General features: G+C 32.4%; 1 protein-coding gene across 1 annotated transcript; it reads right to left on the bottom strand.

Moving 5' to 3' along the window:
* Nucleotides 1-310: 310 nt before the first annotated feature.
* Nucleotides 311-6167, bottom strand: LOC11418856 (plectin). The gene is made up of 8 exons (XM_024778618.2): nt 6010-6167; nt 3622-5894; nt 3340-3498; nt 3064-3240; nt 2751-2954; nt 1924-2022; nt 1211-1819; nt 311-965 (listed from the first exon to the last, which is right to left on the bottom strand). The coding sequence occupies exons 2-8, from the start codon at nt 5884-5886 to the stop codon at nt 606-608; spliced, it is 3873 nt and encodes a 1290-aa protein (XP_024634386.1). The 5' UTR covers nt 5887-5894; nt 6010-6167; the 3' UTR covers nt 311-605.
* Between the last annotated feature and the right edge of the window lie 13836 nt (nt 6168-20003).

Below are 20003 nucleotides of genomic sequence, written 5' to 3'. Positions count from 1 at the left end.
GGTTCGAACCCCAGCCTCTACATTTAAAATACATGTCCTTGCCAACTGAGCTATGCTCACATGAGACGGAAAAACATAGGTTTAACTTTACCGATAAGTAACCTAACCCCAAGTTAAGCCACAAACCAATGTTGCCAATCTGATCTGGTGTGATCCATAGATAATTTGTCCTACGATTTATGCGTTTGATGGTATCCAAACTAAAGGAGAAATGATAGCATAAAGACGCATTAACCTATATCCTCAATCGTAAGAAGTGGCCACGATAGAAAGAAGAAAGATAAATATAAATATAATAAAAACCAAAGAATATAAAAACCCACCACAATCACAATAATTTATTACCATAATAATTGGTCGCAGAAGCAATCAACCAGTTAAAATCACATCAGAAACAAATATTGGTTTGAAGAAAATAAAAATAAAAATAATAATAATAATGACTACTACAGACCAAAAACTAGAAGCAAAAAAATTGTAAAGGCACCAAAAGAATTGCTTCTATATGTATATATGTAATAAATATGTAAGGGTTACCATCCCCCAAGGCAAACACCTAATGATTGCTTAGCATCGAAGCAAGTTTTTTTAACTTTGGAGTCTCCTCAAAAACCAAAGCTTTGAAATGAAGATCTCAAGGAGCTGTTATTTCCCATATAAAACAAGGCAGCAATAACCAGAACTGCAATTAGAACCCACCACATCCATGGTTGAATTCGTCTCTTACCACGGTTGCGAATAGCCATGGGTAAAGCTTTCACCTTGTTTTGTTTTGTGAATTGAGATGGTTTCACTGCTCGTTTTGTTACCTCAACTGGTTTCTCGATCTGATCAGATTCTTCAAGAGTTCTTGTCAGAGTTTCAGAGCTAGGAGAAGCTGCAGCATCTTGTTCTGTATTCTCCACAGCATCTTCAGTAGTAACTGTCTTTCTTTTTCCCTTCTTCTTTGCTCTTTTCTCCCTTTCCTGCACAAATAGGCATGGTTATATTATATAGCTGAAGAACTACCGGTAAATGAATTTTAGTTTAAGCTTATTGACTATTCACTCTGCAGTATAAAAAATATTTACCATGGTCAATTAATCACATTTAATTTAATGGGATAGACATTTAGAAACATTTAATCACGACAAACGGAAATCATAATGTAATGTGATTACATGCGTAATTAAACTAATCATTTTACGAGTTTAACTCATAATGTTATTACCTTCTCTTTTTGCTCAGCTTCTTTTTGTGCCTTATAGAGAGCCCTTTGTTGGGCCTTTTCGGCATTACGCTTTTTCCTCTGCAGTGCCTCCTTAGCTTTCTCAATTTCCTCTAGCCTTTTCTTTTCCTTCAGCTTTGCTTCTTCTTCCTTCTTCCTCGCCTGTTCAGCCTTTAAGATCTGCTCGTCTTCCTCCTTTGTTCTCACAGGTTCATTAGGTTCCTTCTCTTCATCGGACTCATCCCCCCAACGAGAAACTCGATCTGCTGACTTCTTCTCTGAAGGAGCAAGTTTTGCAGGCTTTTTAGGTTTACTTGTCTGGCTTATTTCAGGTTTTTGTACCACAGCCTTGGAAGCAGGTTCATCCTTTGTATTAACAGTAACAGGTTCTGTTGGTATTGATTTCTTTTGTTGTTCAGGGGTTGACTGCGAAACTGAAGAATCATTTTTGTAAGCTCTTTCAATGAAGGCAGGAATCATGGGCGGCTCTTCACCAGGATTAAGCGTTCGGCCATCTAAAGTTTGCAGTCTCCTCACTGTACTCCTGGTGTTGCACCGGTAATAGTCCTTTCTGAACTCATCATTCTTCAACAGCTCATGCATTCTCTCAGCCTGAAAGCTTATTGGTAAGTGCCACATTCAAGTTTATTCGCCTAATAATACAGCGCAGTAATAGAATGATAAACTCTACTCGTTTCAAGTGTAAAAAGGATCACCTGATCAATACATAAGCGCTCCACGTCCTCTTTCTTCCCCTGTGCTCCTAGTTCTTGCAGTCTCATTGAAGCACTTCTGTATTCCCAAAAATATTTGCTCTGCACAGTATGGTGAACAAAACTAGGCTAAGCATTTGCTATTAGCATTGTACATTTTTATAGAGTAAGTTAAAAATGTTTTGATTCTAGAACAGAAAAAATTATTAAATTCATCAAAGATGTATCACCAAAGAACACATCATCCTGCAGAACAACCTAGTTCAGCAGATAATATTTTACGCTGTTAAAAAAAAAAAAAAAAGTTGAGGTGATATGTGTTTGCCTACTAACACTAGTCTCCAGACACTATTCAGTGTAGCCTAGATAATACAGTAATCCTGAAAATGAGATATCCATTGGGCCAACACAGCCTAAGCATTAAATTCTTTAATCCACAAAGGTGTGTGGCATTTGTTGCGTACTTTAATGGCACAAGGAAACCACAAAGCAACATATTCCTTTTGCACTAGCTACTCAATAATCGATTATTACTTCATGAGTACATGGTTTTAATTTCCTTAGACCATCTAGATTTCTACAAGCAACTAAACCAGTATAAGCTAGTATTGGAACTAAAAGCCCTAGATTTGGCATTAGTATCAAAGTAAATCTTCCTACCTTCCTCATTGTGAATAAGCACTCAAGTTTCAAAATATTAAAGCCAAAGCAATCAAAGAGTAGATTGTGTACTGTTATGATAAACAAAACAAATACCTTTCTACAATATTTCCCTCAAGGAAAAAGGGCAGAAAAAACGGAATGAAATAGATAGGAAAGAAAAATCAAACCTTCTCATGCAATTGCCTTTTCAAAGTTTGTAACTTGACAAATGCCTCTTGACGAGTGTCATCAGCAGCGTTATACCGAGCCATAACCTCATCCACTTGATTACCTTCTTCCTCATATTTCTTCTTTGCTGCTTTAGTTATTGCTTCTGCCTTCAGAAGATTACTTCTAAGCACATCCAATTCCTTCCTCAAAAGCTGTAATCGCTGAAAATATTTAAGTCAAAGACAATGCTCAGTTAGTTAATACAAAAGATACAGGTAGTTAATTCCATTAATTTGGGAAATATAATTAAAAGCAACATGATTCTAGTACCTTAGTTTGCTCTTCCATGCTTTCTTTGTCGTCGAGAGATTGTGATTGATCCTGTTTTGCAATAATATTAGACAGCTCGCCGCGATTCTGCTTCAATAGTTTGATTTGGCGAATCAATTGCTTTTCTTCTTTTAGAGGCAGAGTTTCATGCTGGATCATGTGTTCCATGTTTCGAATCTGAAAATAAATTACAAATCTAGAGATGTTAACACAACAAAACAGATATAAAAATCAAATCGTGATAAATATCTCTGGACTACAAAATGAGTGCATTACCTTGCTATCTATGTCCCCGACAGAAATTGCATTGTTTAATCTATTCATGGTGGATTGAACTGAATCCATCTCTTGTCGTTTGGCTTTGAGCAACTCCCTAGCAGCTCTCTCTTCTTGTACTGCAGCTCTAAATTCTTGATTATACTCTTTACGAAGGGCCTGAACAAATTAATCATTCAAAATAATTATCTAAAATCATATACTGTTCTTCATTTAACAGTGATATATTCTATTTTACCAATCAAACTAATAACAATATAATATATTGTGTCGACTGCTTACCTTTTTAGCCTGGCTTTCAGTTCGAATTTCGTCGCGGATTTTAGTCTGCTCCTCTACTTGTTGAAGAGCATGTTGAATCTGCTCTTTTACATTGTCATCATCATCGTATCTCGGAACCCGGACCAACCAATAGAATGGCCTCCTCACCACCTCAGAGCCCATGTCCTGTGCATCCACCACATCGGTGGCAGATGCATCCACAGCATCAGGGGCAGATGCTTCTTGGGATGTTTTCAAATCTTCATCTGTTGTCTGATTGCTACCTTCAGCTGAAGTTTGAGCTTCAACTGAAGGTTCAGCTTCAATAGAGGTCTCGCCTTCAACCAAAGTTTCAGCTTCAACTGAAGGCTCCGCTTCAATTGAAATTTCGGCTTCAACTGAAGTTTCAATTGATGTTTCGGCTTCGACCGAAGTTTCGGCTTCAACCGCAGTTTCAGTTTCAACTGAAGGTTCAACTTCTCTATCGACAGCATTGGTTTTCAAATCTGCAACATCAACAGAAGGCTTAGCCTCACTCTGCACTACATTGTTCAAAACTTCAGCTTCACCCTCCACTAGTTCCGTTGAAGGTTCGGCTTCACTCTCCACCACCGTTTCAATTGAAGGTTCAGCTTCACATTCCACCACTGTTTCTGTTGAAGGCTCGGATTCACTCTCAGCTGTTTCCTTTGAAGGTTCAACTTCATCCCCAACTGCATCGTTTTTAATCTCAGAGACTTCAATAGATTCACCTTCACCCTTGACAGCATTATCTGAAGGTTCAGCCTCACTCTTCTCTTTAATGTCTTTCACCTCAGAAGTAACAACAGAAGGTTCATTTTCACCTTCACCAGCAGGTTCTGGTATCTCAACAGACCTCTCCGATTCGCCGACATCAAGAGGAATCACATTCTCCTCAATGCATTCACTCACCTCAACCTCCGCCAAACCATTATCAGAGACAGGCTCAACCGGCACCTTCTCCAAACCATTTTCAACAATTGTATCAGAGACAGACTCAACGGACACCTTCTCTAAATCATTTTGAGTATCTACATTAACATCAACCGGAGTATCCTTCTCATCTGCATGATCACAAACTCCATTAACATCAACTGGAGTTTCATTCTTCTCGACCGATTCACTCACTTCAGCATCAACCACGGTTTCCAATTCAACTTCCCGAATTTCGTTTTTCTCAGCTGATTCACTCACTTCAGAATCAACTGCAGTTTCCAAAATTTCGTTCTTCTCAGCTGACTCACTCACTTCAGAATCAACTGCAGTTTCCAATTGAACATCAAGATTTTCATTCTTCTGAGCTGATTCACTCACTTCAGAATCAACTACATTTTCCAACTCAACATCACAATTTTCATTCTTTGCAGCTGATTCAATTTCACCATCAACTACAGTTTCCAATTCAACATCGTGATTTTCATTCTTCTCAGCTGAAGCTGATTCACTCACTTCAGGAACGACACTTTCCAATTCAACCTCACCATTTTCAATTTCGTTCTTCTCAGCTGATTCAACTTCACCATCAACTGCAGTTTCCAATTCAACATCACGAATTTCGTTCTTTCCATCGGAAAGATTTTCGCTTTCGTGATCTTTAGATTCGGTGGTTCTTTCCACCACATCAGAATCAACCACCTCCACAGCATCCGTAGAATCAGCAACATCAGCAACAGAAACCTCCTCGATCTCTTTAACTCCGTTTTCAACACCTTCCAATTCACGATCACTCTTGTCCACGTCAGCAACAACAGCATCGCAAATCTCATTCTTCTCAACGACACCGTTTTGATCCTCCACCTTCACTTCTTCTTCTTCACGAATCTCATTTTCAACAAGATTCTCCTTCTCCACCGCACATTCCTTCAATTCTCCACCGTTTTCAACAATCACAAATTCATCATCATTAACGTTATTCTCATCAGATCCCGAACCGTTTTCACAAATCTTCTCTTCCCGCTCAACGACATCAACCGTTGTCGTTTCACCGTTAGAATTCATAACCGTCACTTCAGATTCGTTGTTATGATCCTCTACCGCTACTCCACCTTTACCGTTAGCGTCAACGGTAACGATCGGATCTGAAAGAACGGAATCAGAAACACCGACATTGCCGTTAACAGAAATTTCCTTACCATTACAATGCTCTGTGATCTTGTTGTTGTGATTACGATCTTCACTTTCACCTTCACCGCCTTCGACGCCGACGTCGTCGGTGTTATCGGAAATTTGTTTGCTGTGTACGTTCAACACCTCCTCCGCTGTCATTGCGCTTCCTGAAAAAGCTCAAGAAATTGAAAAGCGCGTTTGGATCACAATCAAAATCAAGATTATAATAAAATTTGAAATCGTGATTTTGAATAAATCAAAGAAAATTGAGAAATTGCTTACGGAAGTGTAGATCAAAGAAAAAAGAGAGAGATGAAGGGAAATAAGTTAGTTGGGTGGGAACACAGAAAGAGATGTAGATGCAGATAAATAGCCGACAGAGAAGAAGAGAAGAGAAAATATAAATAAACAAGAAGAGAAAGGTAATGTTATTGGTATTTATAAAACTCTTAATTAGATTTTCATTTTTCACTTTATTATCTTTTTAATTTGAATTTATTGTTATTGTTATTACTTACGATTCTGTTTTTTTTACCGGATATATGTGAACTCTATGGAGTAATTCTGTATATTTTTTTTAATCTAGACTAAAAGTTTGTTATTTGCTTACATCATTTTTAATGATGATTGGATCACTTTTAATATAGTACGTATCTTATGAGATATTCAAAATAATGTGACTTTAATTGATTGAATCCGTCGGTTATGATTTACTTGCTATGTTTTATTTTAATGTCCTTTGATTGCAGATAATGTGTTCTTTTTTTTTTAGGGGACATTTTTTTTTTGGGACAATATTTTGTTGCATGTAACAATGATTCTGTCAAATTAGTGAAGTTTTTTATTTTTAGTGGAATAACATTTATTTTTAAAGGAGTAACATTGTAAAGTTTTTTTGAAAAGAAAAAAACCAAAATGTAACTTTGTAAAGTTAAAATTGATTAACCATATCATATCAATATTTAAAATAAAATAAAAACTTTGAAGTCATAGTTTTTTTTTAAGGAACTTTAAAGTCATAGTTGAGATCTAAATGTTGATCAAAAGAGTTTAGGAAAGTTTTTTTTTTTTTTTTAAACTAAAAAGAGTTTAAGGAAGTTAAATTTTGCTTAAGTGAAAAGCATAGTTGAACTTTAATTAATGTGAAGTTGGAATAAATTTATTTTGCTTTATAATTATTAAAAAAATTGTGTATAATATTTTGACTATTGAAGTGAGATGGAGTGTGTAAAAAAAATGTTGGAGAGAAAGAGTGTAGCTTGTTTTTATTTTTATGAAAGAAAAATAGGGCATCAACTAGACCACTTATTCACTTTAAAAGTGAATTTCTAACCACTAGACTACTTAACCAAAAAAAAAAAAAAAAAAAACATTGTTCGTTATGGAAGAAAAATAGAGCGTACCAAAAAAATATCAATATGTTGGAGAGTTTGTATAGCTTATTTGGTATGGAAAAAAAGATAGAGCATGCAATGAATTTTTTGGAGAGTGTGTATATTACTTGTTTGTTAAGGAAGAAAGATATCATCAAATTTATTAGAACTTATTCGTCGTGCCTGTATGTTTGTTTTTTTATATATCTTGCTAGTACATATCAATAACTAACTATAATTTTTATGAAATTTTAATTAAAACTACAAGTTTAAATATTTTATATTTTCATATTATAACAAACTATAATTATTATTTTTTCACAGACATCAACAATTTATCAAATATAATATGAATACTTATTTTTTTTTAATAATGCTAATAATATAGCATCTTTATATGAAATTTATTTACGAGTATAATTGAAAGTGAAAAAGTCAGCCAAAAATAAAAAATTCATCGTTATATAGTATTCTTATATGGTATTCATATAGATAGATAAAGTGTGTGAAAATATAGGAATTTATCAGTCGGTTTTAACGAGGGTATAATTTCAACGTAAAAAACTCCAAAAAATCTACTTTCTTACTTTTAGTGTACCTAAAAAGACACTTAAAAATGAACGCAATGAATAAAAACTAGAGGTTAAATATTATATACTTTACTTACAGATAAATAGTATGTCATACTCCTTCAGTTATATTATAAGTGTTGTTTAAGAATAATACTTTTCAATCATTGAAGTGAATTTTTGGAGTTTTTTCTTCTATTATACAATCTTTAACCTACCAGTTAATTTCTACTCGTTTTGGATAGACTATATCTTTTTTCAATAAATTTGATCTTACTATTGAACCACTATTATTGGGAATCAGATTTTTTTTTTTTTTGAATAAACGAGATATTATTAATTCATAAGATCTTTGAAATACACCTCATTAATGTGAGAAGGAACCTCCTCTATCCAAATTTTATTTGGATAATATGTCAAAATCTGAGCTGTTGTGCATCAACCATAATTGACCAGAAACCTTTTGATAAGTAATAAGAATATTCATTACAACACTAGCTTCTTCTGACTTGGCCCTTGGAAACTTTGCACATAACAAAAAAGAAGCTAGTTTTGTAATGAATATTCTTACTAAGAAGAAACTTTGTTTAAAACAACAAATAAACTCAAATTCCTCTTATGAGATGAATGTGATATTGAAGGTAAAAAAACAAACAAACTCAAACTCCAAGTCAGCATTACTTACATGCGTTGTAGTCGCCACATCAACACATTTTGACCACATCATCTTTATATTTGACATGGCAAAATAAAAGGTATCGGATATTACAATGACAAATTAAAAGTTTTTTTTTTTAAGGACTAAAACTCTAATTCGCTCATATTTATGCTTTTCAGAGAAAGCTCAAATAATCCTTAAAAAAAACTATAACATATGGGATCTAAAGCTAATATTTAGCTTTACTCGCATTTAATTACGAAATTATATTATGTATTTTTGAAAAAATAATTAGACCTATTATGCACATATCAAATTTACTTTTAGTTATTTTTTGTTAAACAAAATTATTCTTTAGAAACGTATAATTTCTATATTGTATTGAACTCACAAAATTCAATCTAATACTATTAATGACAATCGAAATTAGCTTGGAAAAAATATTTTAATGACAAACGGAGTTTGAGTTTTGCGAAAGAGACCACGTCTATCATGATATAGAAAATTAATATTCAAAATCGCTTGATAGAGAGAACTTCATGTTAATGTTAGACAATGTCTCCAATAAAATTATATCAGTTGATGGAACCTATGATAAAAAATAAATAAATAGAAAAATATCAAAAAATTTATGGTAAAAAATAGATAAGCTAACAAGTACTCTAATGACAATAGTTAATGATTCAAAAAAATTAAATAATTTATGTGTTATGTAGAAAGAAAGAAAAAAATTCATCAGGGTCATTGAAGAAGTTGCTCAAGATCATTTTCAGAAAAATCCTCATCATAAGAAAAATGTGTACATTGCTGGAAAAGACCGTTGGATGGTTGGGTGAAACTTAATTGTGATGAAACATGTAAAGGTAATGGTAAACTTGTAGGTTGTGGCGGGCTCCTCCGACAATCTGATGGCAGGTGGATCAAGGGTTTTAACCGCAAAATTGGAGCTTGTGATGCTCTGCATGCTGAGATTGAAGTCTTTATCTGGGGCTGGATATGGCTTGGGGATAGGGTATATCTCACTTGATTGTTGAGAGTGACTCAAAGGTGCTTATTAACATGGTTACTAACAATTGTAAGATCAATGGAACCATTTCTTCTTTGGTTCAACGTATTCAAGAGATCCTTCGGCGAGAATTGCATACTCAAGTTATTCAAACTTGGCGTGAAGGCAATATATGTGCTGATTGGCTAGCCAATTTTAGCTTATCTTTGAATTCTTGGAATCTGATAGTTTTGGAGTATCCTCCTAATGAGCTTCAAAGCCTCATGTTTGATGATCTTTTTCGAGCGTGCATGCTTAGAAATATGCGATTAGCTCCTTAGTTTTTTGTTTCCTCCTTTGACCCTCTTTTATACCAAAAAAAAAAATTGTTTTTAAAATTTCAATGTGTTGAATTCACTGTTCAACACATATACGAAGGGGCTCAAGTTCCATCATTACAATGTTGCATCATTACAATGTTGCATCAGTGTTATCTTGTTCTATGTCATTTTACTCAATATATATTTTCCAACGTAACGCCAATGTATATATTTCAAACTAGTTTTAAATTTTTTATAAGTAAACAAAACATGTGAAAAGAATAAATAAATAAATAATAAAATAATTTCATATCATTGTAAAGAGGTCATTAACACTACTAGAAATAAATAATTTTCATACACAAAAGTTTCAGTCGTGGAAAAATACATTAAAGAATGATATATTGTCAAAATAACAAAAAAAAAAAATTGAAGGGATTGTCATACACATAAGTATGACTAATTTATTTATTTTTTGTTGAAAAAAGGCAAACTACAATATACCACATGAAACCATAAGATATGTTTCAAGTGAAAGAGGAAGCCATTACAAATACACCCCATGTCTGACAGAAGTTCACACCTATGCATACACCAATACATAATACAAAATTATCATCATTAGGCATTGAATTGGTTGTTCCAAAACTAAAAACATGAAAGTCGCTTTAAATCAATGTGAAATTCTAGCAAAACATTTTTTATCATATAGTTTTTAATACTTTATTAGTTAAAATTTATATGAATCTTATCAAATTTATACAATATTTACATAATTACATAATTTGAAGGAACTTTTGTTTATTTTAACCAAGTAGAAAGAATATGTTAAAAATTTGTCTTAAAAATGTGTTGCTAGCACTCTTCATCATCCTTATGTGCAAAATTACTCCATCTTCTACATCAATTTGACTGCGTTGCATATCTATAATAAAGAGTGTCTTGTCTACACGTGCAAACTTTAACAACTGATGACATTTCTACTATTATATAAAAGCAACTCTAATGTTAACTAACACGTATTTTTTTTCAAACCTTTTAGTGGACAACTTTACCTTTAACAACTCAATTTCTATCAAATTTAAATTTAAATCTACAACATAATTATTAGGAAATAGAAAACTCACTACCTATTTTAATTTGAAATTTTTTTGTGACAAATTTTACTTTAACAAATTCAATTTGTTTTCAAATTCAATTTTTTAAATTTATTTTAAAAATATAAATTAAATATTTAAGCTAAAATTTAATCAAGTTTGATAACATAAATATTATAAAAAACATATATAAATAAATTAAATTAAAGTAGATATTATACACTAAAATATTATAATATATATATATATATATAACAAAATTAATTTCAATAAAAAAATAGAAAGACATGCATGTTAGTGATCGTCTTCCCGTTAATAAGTACAATTATGCAGTAAGTGGTTTCATTTCTACACCCGTACTTAAGCCATCCTTGTATTATTAGTTTTTTTGTCAAGAACCAATCTTGTATTTGTTAACAAGGATATGTCTCCACTTACATGATAATTTTTTTTTTATATATATAAAATAATATATTGTCAAAATTAAAATTGTATCAAATGAAAATTCACACACTTTACTATCAAAAGAATAATAAAATTGTCACACACATATAAGTAGCATTATAACAACCCTAAAGTAACAAAAAGTTATAAGAAAAACACAAAAATTTCAAAACAAAAAAACAAAGATATCAAAAAGAAAATGGCACTGATATAAGCTCAATATCAACTTAAAATAGATCGTTACAAATTGAGAGTTATTGCGAGAGTTGAAATATTTTTTTTGAGAGAGTTACTTATGGAAACAACAAAAAAAGACTATCTTAATGTATGGCTTACCTCAAATATGCTTATCTCTCGTAGAGAGAACTTATGGAAACAACAAAAAAAGACTATCTTTTAATAAGGAAGTCAAAGGTATGGTCGTTTAATAAGTATATGTAATTTATCAAGCTTATATGTAATTTATCAAAGGTATGGTCGTTTAATAAGACTATCTATAGTTAGGTCCTTTCTTGGATGTCATTTTTTTTCAATCTTGTATAATTAAAGATAGGAGAAAACGTAAGCAAGATAAATGGTAAAAAAAAACTCTAATTTACTATGAAAGAGGAAAAGAAATGTTTAGGCCTAGGTACATTTGAGGAAGTCATAAACTTTGACTTAAGAATATTAATCTTAAATCCTGAAGCAGAACAAAAAATTTGCTGCACATCTTGGACCACCTTAACTTGAAAGCTTTTGGCATTAGTAAAGAGAAGGTTGTCATCAACAAATAGGAAGTGAGAGTAACTATCACCTTCACGAGAAATCTTTATTGGCTTCCTAATATTGTTATTAACCCGATGTTGGACCATAAGAGATATTTTTTCTCCATGCATTGAAAAAATAAATAAGGTGAAAGTGGATCCCCTTATCTTGAACCTTTTTTAGGTTTGAAACTTTAAAGTTTTTCACAATTTCACTTAAGAGAAAGAGAGGAAAGGATAATGCAACTCATGATCAAATTAATAATGGATGAAGGAACCCCAAATAAAAAAATTTAATCCTGGTAAGTCTCAATCCACCTTCTCAAGTCTAGTATATGCAAAAGAAGCCTAAGAGATTGAATTCTATTCATCTCAACATGGAGGAGGATAGTATTTAGAAGTTGTACCAGAAAGTTATCAAGTATGAGGAACTCTTTTGGTACCAAAAGACCAAAGAGAAGTGGGTGAAATTGGAGATAGAAATAATAGGGTTTTTCATACTCAAACAATTATTTGTATAAAAAAATATATATAATTCAAGGCTCACATTTGGATGATGGAACTTGGTGCACTAAGGTGATATAAATTTGAGATTTAGCCATCAATTTTTATAGTAAACTCTTAGAAAATGATACCAAACTTGACCCTCATAACCAAAAGGTAGAACATTTTGTGGCCCTTAAATTTTAGGGAAGGAAGTCTTTGAAGGTGAGAAAAACACAAGAAGGGGGGTTAATTATGTTGACTTTTTCTAGTTTCTTTTTCTGAGTGTTAATACTGGTTAGAGTCTGATGAGTTCAGAGTCTGAATGCAGCGGATAATAACATAACACAAAGATAAGAGAGAGAGAGAGAGAGAGAGAGAGAGAGAGAGAGAGAGAGAGAGAGAGAGAGAGAGAGAGAGAGAGAGAGAGAGATAGATAGATAGATAGATAGATAGATAGATAGATAGATAGATAGAGAGAGAGAGAGAGATATATCATACACAAGTAATTTATACTGGTTCCTCCCACAACACAATAGTAGTCCAGTCCCCTTGCACTTCCAAGGAATTTCACTATAATTTCATTGATTAAAATTGTTCAAGGACTCTTTCAAAAGACTTCCAAATGCTCAAGCACACTTGCAAGAGACTTCTAATACTCAAGGTCACTACCAAGAGACTTCCACTACTAAAGCACAACTGCAATAGACTTCTCATGATCAAGGACAACTCCAAGAGACTTTTATTGCTCGAGGACAACTCCAAGAGACTTCTATTGCTCAAGCACACAGGCAAGCGACTTTCAATGCTCAATCACAACTGAAAGAGAATTCTGATGCTCAAGCTTTACAGGCAAGAGACTTCTTTTTTATTATAAATAAACAAATTTGTTCTTACATTTAATATACAATTTGTAGTGTAAACTGAACAATGTTCAATAGACTCTTAAGACTTCATGATTTCTAAGATACAAAAGTTGATAAAAAAATTCCTAAGTGTTTTGTGTTATTTGATTTTGACAGAGTAATGACACATTAAAATAGTAGAGTCTTGTTAATCTTCTTTAGGTATTCGACTCCTTTTATAGGCATGGATTTGAGAGACGTTGGTGAAGAGTGTCAACGCATTTAGAGTCGTTGAGAAGCTTCAAATCAAGGACGTTGGGTAATTGCCTGATATGGATAATTCGGTTGAATAGTCATTCAAAATTCTTTTATTGAAACTGGAAGTATCCATTCATTCTCTTTGTCCTTGAAGTTCTTTGTCTGTTTTTGCATGTGGTCAGAAGAAGACAAAATTATATTCAGATCCTTGACAGAGAGAGCTATAAAAGTTGAAAAATCTGACGTGGAGTCTGAGTCCCTCAGAATCTGTTGAGTCCGAGGGTCTTCCAAGTTTGATGGGGTCTTCTGAGTCTCATGAGGTCTTCTAAGTCTGATGGTCTTCACAGAGTATGATGAGGTTAACCTTCAGCTTCTGAGAGGCGTCCTTTTCTTCTGATCCAAGATATTGACTTTTGGTTGACCTTTCTTCGGATCTTGTACCATAGTCTTTTAATCTTCTCTTATGCTTTTTTATGCTATAATACATGTTCAATACTTTGATGGATATATTTTATGATCCTACACACTTGAACAAATATTAGCATATTAAATCGATCTTCAATAATTTGTTATCATTAAAACCTTAGAGGAATTGTACAAACCAATTTTATTCCAATAGTCTCTTACCGATGAAGCGACTAAGGTTGAGGTTCATATTGATGATAAATTTCCTTAGACATTACTTCTTCTTACTCTTACAGAGAACAATCCTACGAGGCTTAAGAAATTCTGACCCATCAATTTCTATAATGTAATCTTCAAAGTTATTTCTAAGGTCATTATTAATCATATCCTCCCTGTCTTTGACTATTTATTTGGTCTCTTTCATAGTAGCTTCATCAAATAATGTTGTCTTAGCTCAATAAGCGGTCCATTATATGAATATGTCTCGTTTCAAATAAGGTATGTTGGCTTTTACAATATACCCGTAAAAGACATATGATAGATTCTACTGAAGTTTCTTGAGCTTACTTTGCAACATTTTCTTTAACATTGCATGCACAATGCGCTTCCAGAGATGTCGAACTCATTAGGAATATGTGTTTCACTGCCTTATGGATTGTACGCCATAGAAGAAGTTTGGCAGCAGATACATAATGTTAATGATCTATATTCTTCAGCTTCAAACCTTGAAAATATGTTTACAAACTATGTCTAAAAAGCCCTTTCGTAACATGCTTGTAATAACTATTTGGTGAATATGTCGCTTAAAAAATAATCATACTCTTGGTGACATGCAATGGAACACTCAAAATATCATTCATTTTATAGATATCATGCATACTGACCTATCTTATGTTAATATTCACTCCTCGAAGCATCACATTAATCATCAAATTGTTAAGTGGACCCCGTCCCCTCAAGATAAAGTTGAATATTGAGGTTAGTTATGGTACATTTAGTGACATTGGTCTTGGCAACCTACTTCGGTGACATTCGTTTCTCTTCTAACGAGGGACATGTGATACACTTTTTGCTGAGCTATTTGGTGTTTATCAATGGCTTGATATTGATCATCAACTACTCTATTCAAAGAGTTATGTGTGAGACAAATTCTTTAGAAGTTCTCCATATTCTTCAACATCTGGATCATTGGAATACACATGTATATGCTTCTTTATTGATCAAGATTTTTGGTTCAAATGATCAGATTCCTAACATTTCTTTCCAACACATATTTAGAGAGGGCAATTGTTTAACGGATTTTTTGGCGAAGCCCAGACACTCTTCATGATTAAGTGTGATATTTTGCAGGTTCCTGCCCTGGAGTTGAAGGTAGTGTTGAAGCTTGATACCCCAAGTCGAGCCGTGTTCTATGTGTTCTTGTTGTTTTTTTACTTTTGTAATTATAAAAAAATTCATTGCAAAGTATTTTTTATATTTTTAATTTAAATAAGGCTTAATTGGATTTTTAGTCCTCTAAATAATTATCAGTTTTCATTTTGGTCCTAGAATTCGTAAAATTAACATTTCGGTCCCTCTTGTTTTGCTCCGTTAGTCAACTTGGTCCCCTCCGTTAGTTTTTTAATGTCGAAATTTTTTGATTTGATTTTAATCATTTGATTGCATGTCTATTGTATTTCCAGTGAACCGTCAGCACTTAATTTTTTTTCACTTTTCATTGTCTTCTCTCTTCTTCTTCTTCCTCTATCTATATCAATATTTTCTAGAAAAACTTTCCAGAATTCTTTCATCTCCATAAATCTTCATCTCTTCTTCTCTCCCAAAATAAAATCTTCATATCTTCTTCTCCCAAAATCCATAAATCCCCCAATTAATTACTCTATATCTAGAAATTCATAAATCATCACACACCACCATCATAAATTCATCACTACACCACCATCACAGAAAAAGAAATTCATAAATTCATGAATTCATAAAACCCAGAAACACAAAACCAACAACAACTCTAATTAAACCAAACTGTAATATTCTCCCCCAAAAAGCATTAATTTTTTTCCTGAGAATTCCTTCATTATTCTTCTCTCAACACAACATACAAATCCAACGAAACAACACAATACATAGATACCATATTTTTTTTTTGAAAATACAAAGAAACAACACAACACATATCCATTTCACCACCGCCGAATTCTTTTCCTCGTCGGAACTCCGTATCACCACAGCCAACATCAAATTCAATGACGTTAGCTTCGATTTTCCCCAATTTTTTAACTGAAATTCGAGTAAAAATTGATACCCAGTTGAGGTAATTTGTTGGATTAACTTAAAAATTAAAACTTTCTATAGTGAAACAAGGAAGTCTGGAAGAAGAGAATGAAAAGAGAGAGAAAGTGAGGGTAAGGAAAAAGAGAGATGTGAAACAATGAAGGAAAAGGGGAAGAGAGATAAAGAAGGTGAAGAAGAACGAAGGAAAGGGAAAAGGGACTAGACAGAACGGAGAGAGAAGAGGAGAAGGAAGATGAAGGAAATTGATTTTGAATTGGAATTGGATTTAGGGTTAGGGTATGGAGTGGAGGTGCGTGGTGTAACGAAGCTACAGTGCGGTTGGTGTTGGTAGTGGTGGTGGTGATGAAGATTTATGTGATATTGTTGTTGGTGATGTTGTTGTTGTTGATGGTGATTAAATTTTAATTGATTATGACTTTTGTATTTTTGATTTTTTTGTCAGATCTGTTGTATGTTAGATTTATGAAGCTTTATGAAAGTGGTGAATAAGAGGAAGGAAGAAAATGAAGAATGAGATATGAAGTTAGTTGTTGTTGATTCATTGTAAGATACAATAAACATACATGATCTAACATTTATCTTTTATTAAAAAAGATCAAACGGTTTAAATTAACAAAATTAATAAGATCTATGGTGGACCACTCTTAAGATGGTTCACCATAAACATTTGAGGTTAAAGTTAACGGTTAGGGACCTTTTTGACTAACGAAGCAAAATAAGAGGGACCGAAATGTTGATTTTACGAATTATGGGACCAAAATAAAAACTGATAATTACTTAGGGGACCAAAAATCAAATTAAGCCTTTAAATAATTATTGAAAACACTGCGTACGGAATAAAAAATCTTACGAGACATATTGATAAATGAGCATGGACACATTTTTCTTGAATGGTAATTGCATTCTTATAAATATTCTTTGATCTCATAAGGAAAACAAATTAGGTAGGAATGGTAATTAACACATACAATTCACATAAATACCATTGACAGAAATATCCTCATACTATAGTACTATACTATATTTTCGTCAAAAAATAATAGTACTATACTATCTATAGATTGAAACAATCTTCTTGCCTTCTTGGTGCAATAGCTTATATATTTAGTCTTTGATCATATTACCATAATAACTAGTAAACAAAATGCCACTTTGCTTGCCATATGCGCATAGTAGTAGTTAAAAGCAATTAATGTGGTGGAAGAAAAATCATATACAAACAATCAACTAGTTGTTTTGAAAGCTTATATTAGTAAATAACATACGTGTCATTGAACAATAAGATATTAATATAGTTGTTAGTGATTGATTCTAGATCTATACTACTAGCAGATGATGACATTCAGTCAAATGTCAATGGTACTGCTAGTGCGCAACAACTCAAGATAATGTAATATTCCAAGCTAGCCAAAGGGTGAAGTTGATTGAAAAAACTCATAGTGTGAGTGAGTCATAATTATTAAAGTCATTGTTTTGTATACTAAAACACATAATAATCCAACACGCAACCAATGAATAGAGATTAATTTGGCCTGCCTATAAGTTATACATGTTACTATATTATATATTATTTACAAAATGTGATGGTTGTCGTATTCATTCCTAAATGGCTATATTTGCACATGCCTTTTACTAATGAACAACTCATTAGGCCCTGTTTTCGGTTGTCTGTCATGGCACCAGATCCAACCACATGCGTTTCCTTAAAATAGAGAGTTGATCTTATTTTTCTAATATATGAAAAGACTGAATATGAATTTTTATCTTTGAATTTGTAGAGGTCATTCAATATATGAAAAGAGGGAATATGAATTTTCATCTTTGAATTTGTAGAGGTCATTCAATTTTGTCTTCAAATTTTTTTTCTAGAGTTTGAACTCCGGATCTTGCATATATTATATATTGTTTTTAGCAATTGAGTTAAGCTTACGGAGACTCTTTAAATTATTCAATATAATTAAAATGTTTATGAATTTTACAAATATCGTTCAAATTGATGCCTTCGCGTTTCACCGTTAACGGTGTTCACATATGACATTAAGTGCTGACGTGGATTGTCAACTCAAATGTCATGTATTTAGGGATAAAATTGATTGAAAATTTTGATTTTTTTTTATAAATGAAATTCATTACAAATTATTACATTGTCACATCGATCCTTGAATTATTCATTAAAAATCAAGATAGAATTATGTCAGTCACTATCAAGTCATTAACTATCAAATGGATCTCTAATTTGATAGCACAATAAGAAAATGAAAGAATTATCCACCATTTGAAATTGTGGCTAGCAACATGAGAAAAAGACACGTTGATAGTTTGAGATATGATATGCATTAATGTGTAACCCATATAAGTAATTACAAATAAATAACCGTTAAACACATTCTTTCAAGTGTTTATTTGACAGTATCAAGAATCAATTTGATAGTTAAGATAAATAATTCATGGATCAATTTAATAGTGTGTGACATAATTCAAGGACCATTTTAATTTTTAATGAATAATTCAAGGATTGATTTGATAATATAACAATATGTAATGCCTTGTATTTCAAAAAAAAAAAAATCCAAAAAATAAACTCAAAATTTTCGATCAGTTTTGTCCTTGAATACCTAGCACCTGAGTTGGCGAATCCACGTCAGGGCTTAAGGTCAGACGTCATCACCGTTAACTACCCAACTTGACAGAGGGATGAATTGATCGACATTTGTAGAATTAGGGATGTTTTAGCTGTTTCAAATAATTTGAGGACGAAATTGAACAATCTGTGCAAATTCAAGAATAAAAATGTCTATTCACTCAATATGAAATTAATATTGAATTTAATTTAGTAGTTGCTTAATTAACGAGGTATTTTATCCTTAATATTTTTTTTTAGATAGACGAAATGACAAAGTCATTATAAACTCACACGCATTAATGAAAATATTAGAGTTCGAACTCTGATTATGACGTCCGACCTAGCAATTTCATTATTTTTACCAGTTGAGTTAGAAAATGTGAACAATAACATATAAATATATTTTATATCTATATTTATGTGTACGCACACGGGAAATAATAGTGCAAAAAGGGATTTAAAACTCACTTATTCACCTTAAAAAGGTGAATTTCTGACTACCTAAAAAAAAAACAATTGTTGCAAATAAAGCGGTATAAAAAAGGCGACATAATGGCTTTTAACAATTAAAATGTAAACCTGAAACGTCCTTCAATATTTGAAGATGGACATCACTATATTCGGTTGTATACAACACCTTTAATGTGATGAAAGTTTTGCTATTAAGATGAAAAATTGAAATGTCGTTAAAGATAACCATTACTATAACGGAGTTGAACATTGTTACTTCGATTATATTTATAAGAAAAAACAATTTTTTAGATCCATTGAATATTTAATATATTGGGACTATATTCCGGTGATCTTAGTTGCAAAGAAGCTTATAATTTCAACATTGGTAAGACCCAAGATCTGCCTTGGGCTAAGTCGATGTTGATATGACGCCTTATTCATAGCAAAGTCCCAACTGATGAAAATCTATACAATATAGGTATTACAGTTGTTTCTGAGTGTGTGACTTATGCAAGTATATTGCTGAATCTAGTCATCACATTTTCCTTGAGTGTCCTTATTCTTTGAAACATTGGAGCTAGCTTAGCCAAATTCTACAAATTTATATTTGTAATAAGGGTTGGTCTAATCAATGAATTGTTTTAGTTATTGTGCTGAACATTAATACAATCATTTGGTATTGAAGAAACAAAGCCAAGTTTTTTTTTTTAAGTAGCTTAGTGACT

Source organism: Medicago truncatula, chromosome 1 (genome assembly GCF_003473485.1).
Source record: "Medicago truncatula cultivar Jemalong A17 chromosome 1, MtrunA17r5.0-ANR, whole genome shotgun sequence".
Taxonomy (NCBI): Eukaryota; Viridiplantae; Streptophyta; class Magnoliopsida; order Fabales; family Fabaceae; genus Medicago; species Medicago truncatula.
This window is presented reverse-complemented; position numbering and strand designations above follow the sequence as displayed.

Bases quoted from the DNA above. Each gene is read 5' to 3' on its own strand.
- LOC11418856 (XM_024778618.2), bottom strand. From the start codon at position 5,886: ATGACAGCGGAGGAGGTGTTGAACGTACACAGCAAACAAATTTCCGAT. The intron at 2,955-3,063 runs GTACTAGAATCA...AAATATTTTCAG, and splicing joins GCATGGAAGAGCAAACTAAG to CGATTACAGCTTTTGAGGAA. The intron at 1,820-1,923 runs GTGATCCTTTTT...ATAAGCTTTCAG, and splicing joins AGCGCTTATGTATTGATCAG to GCTGAGAGAATGCATGAGCT.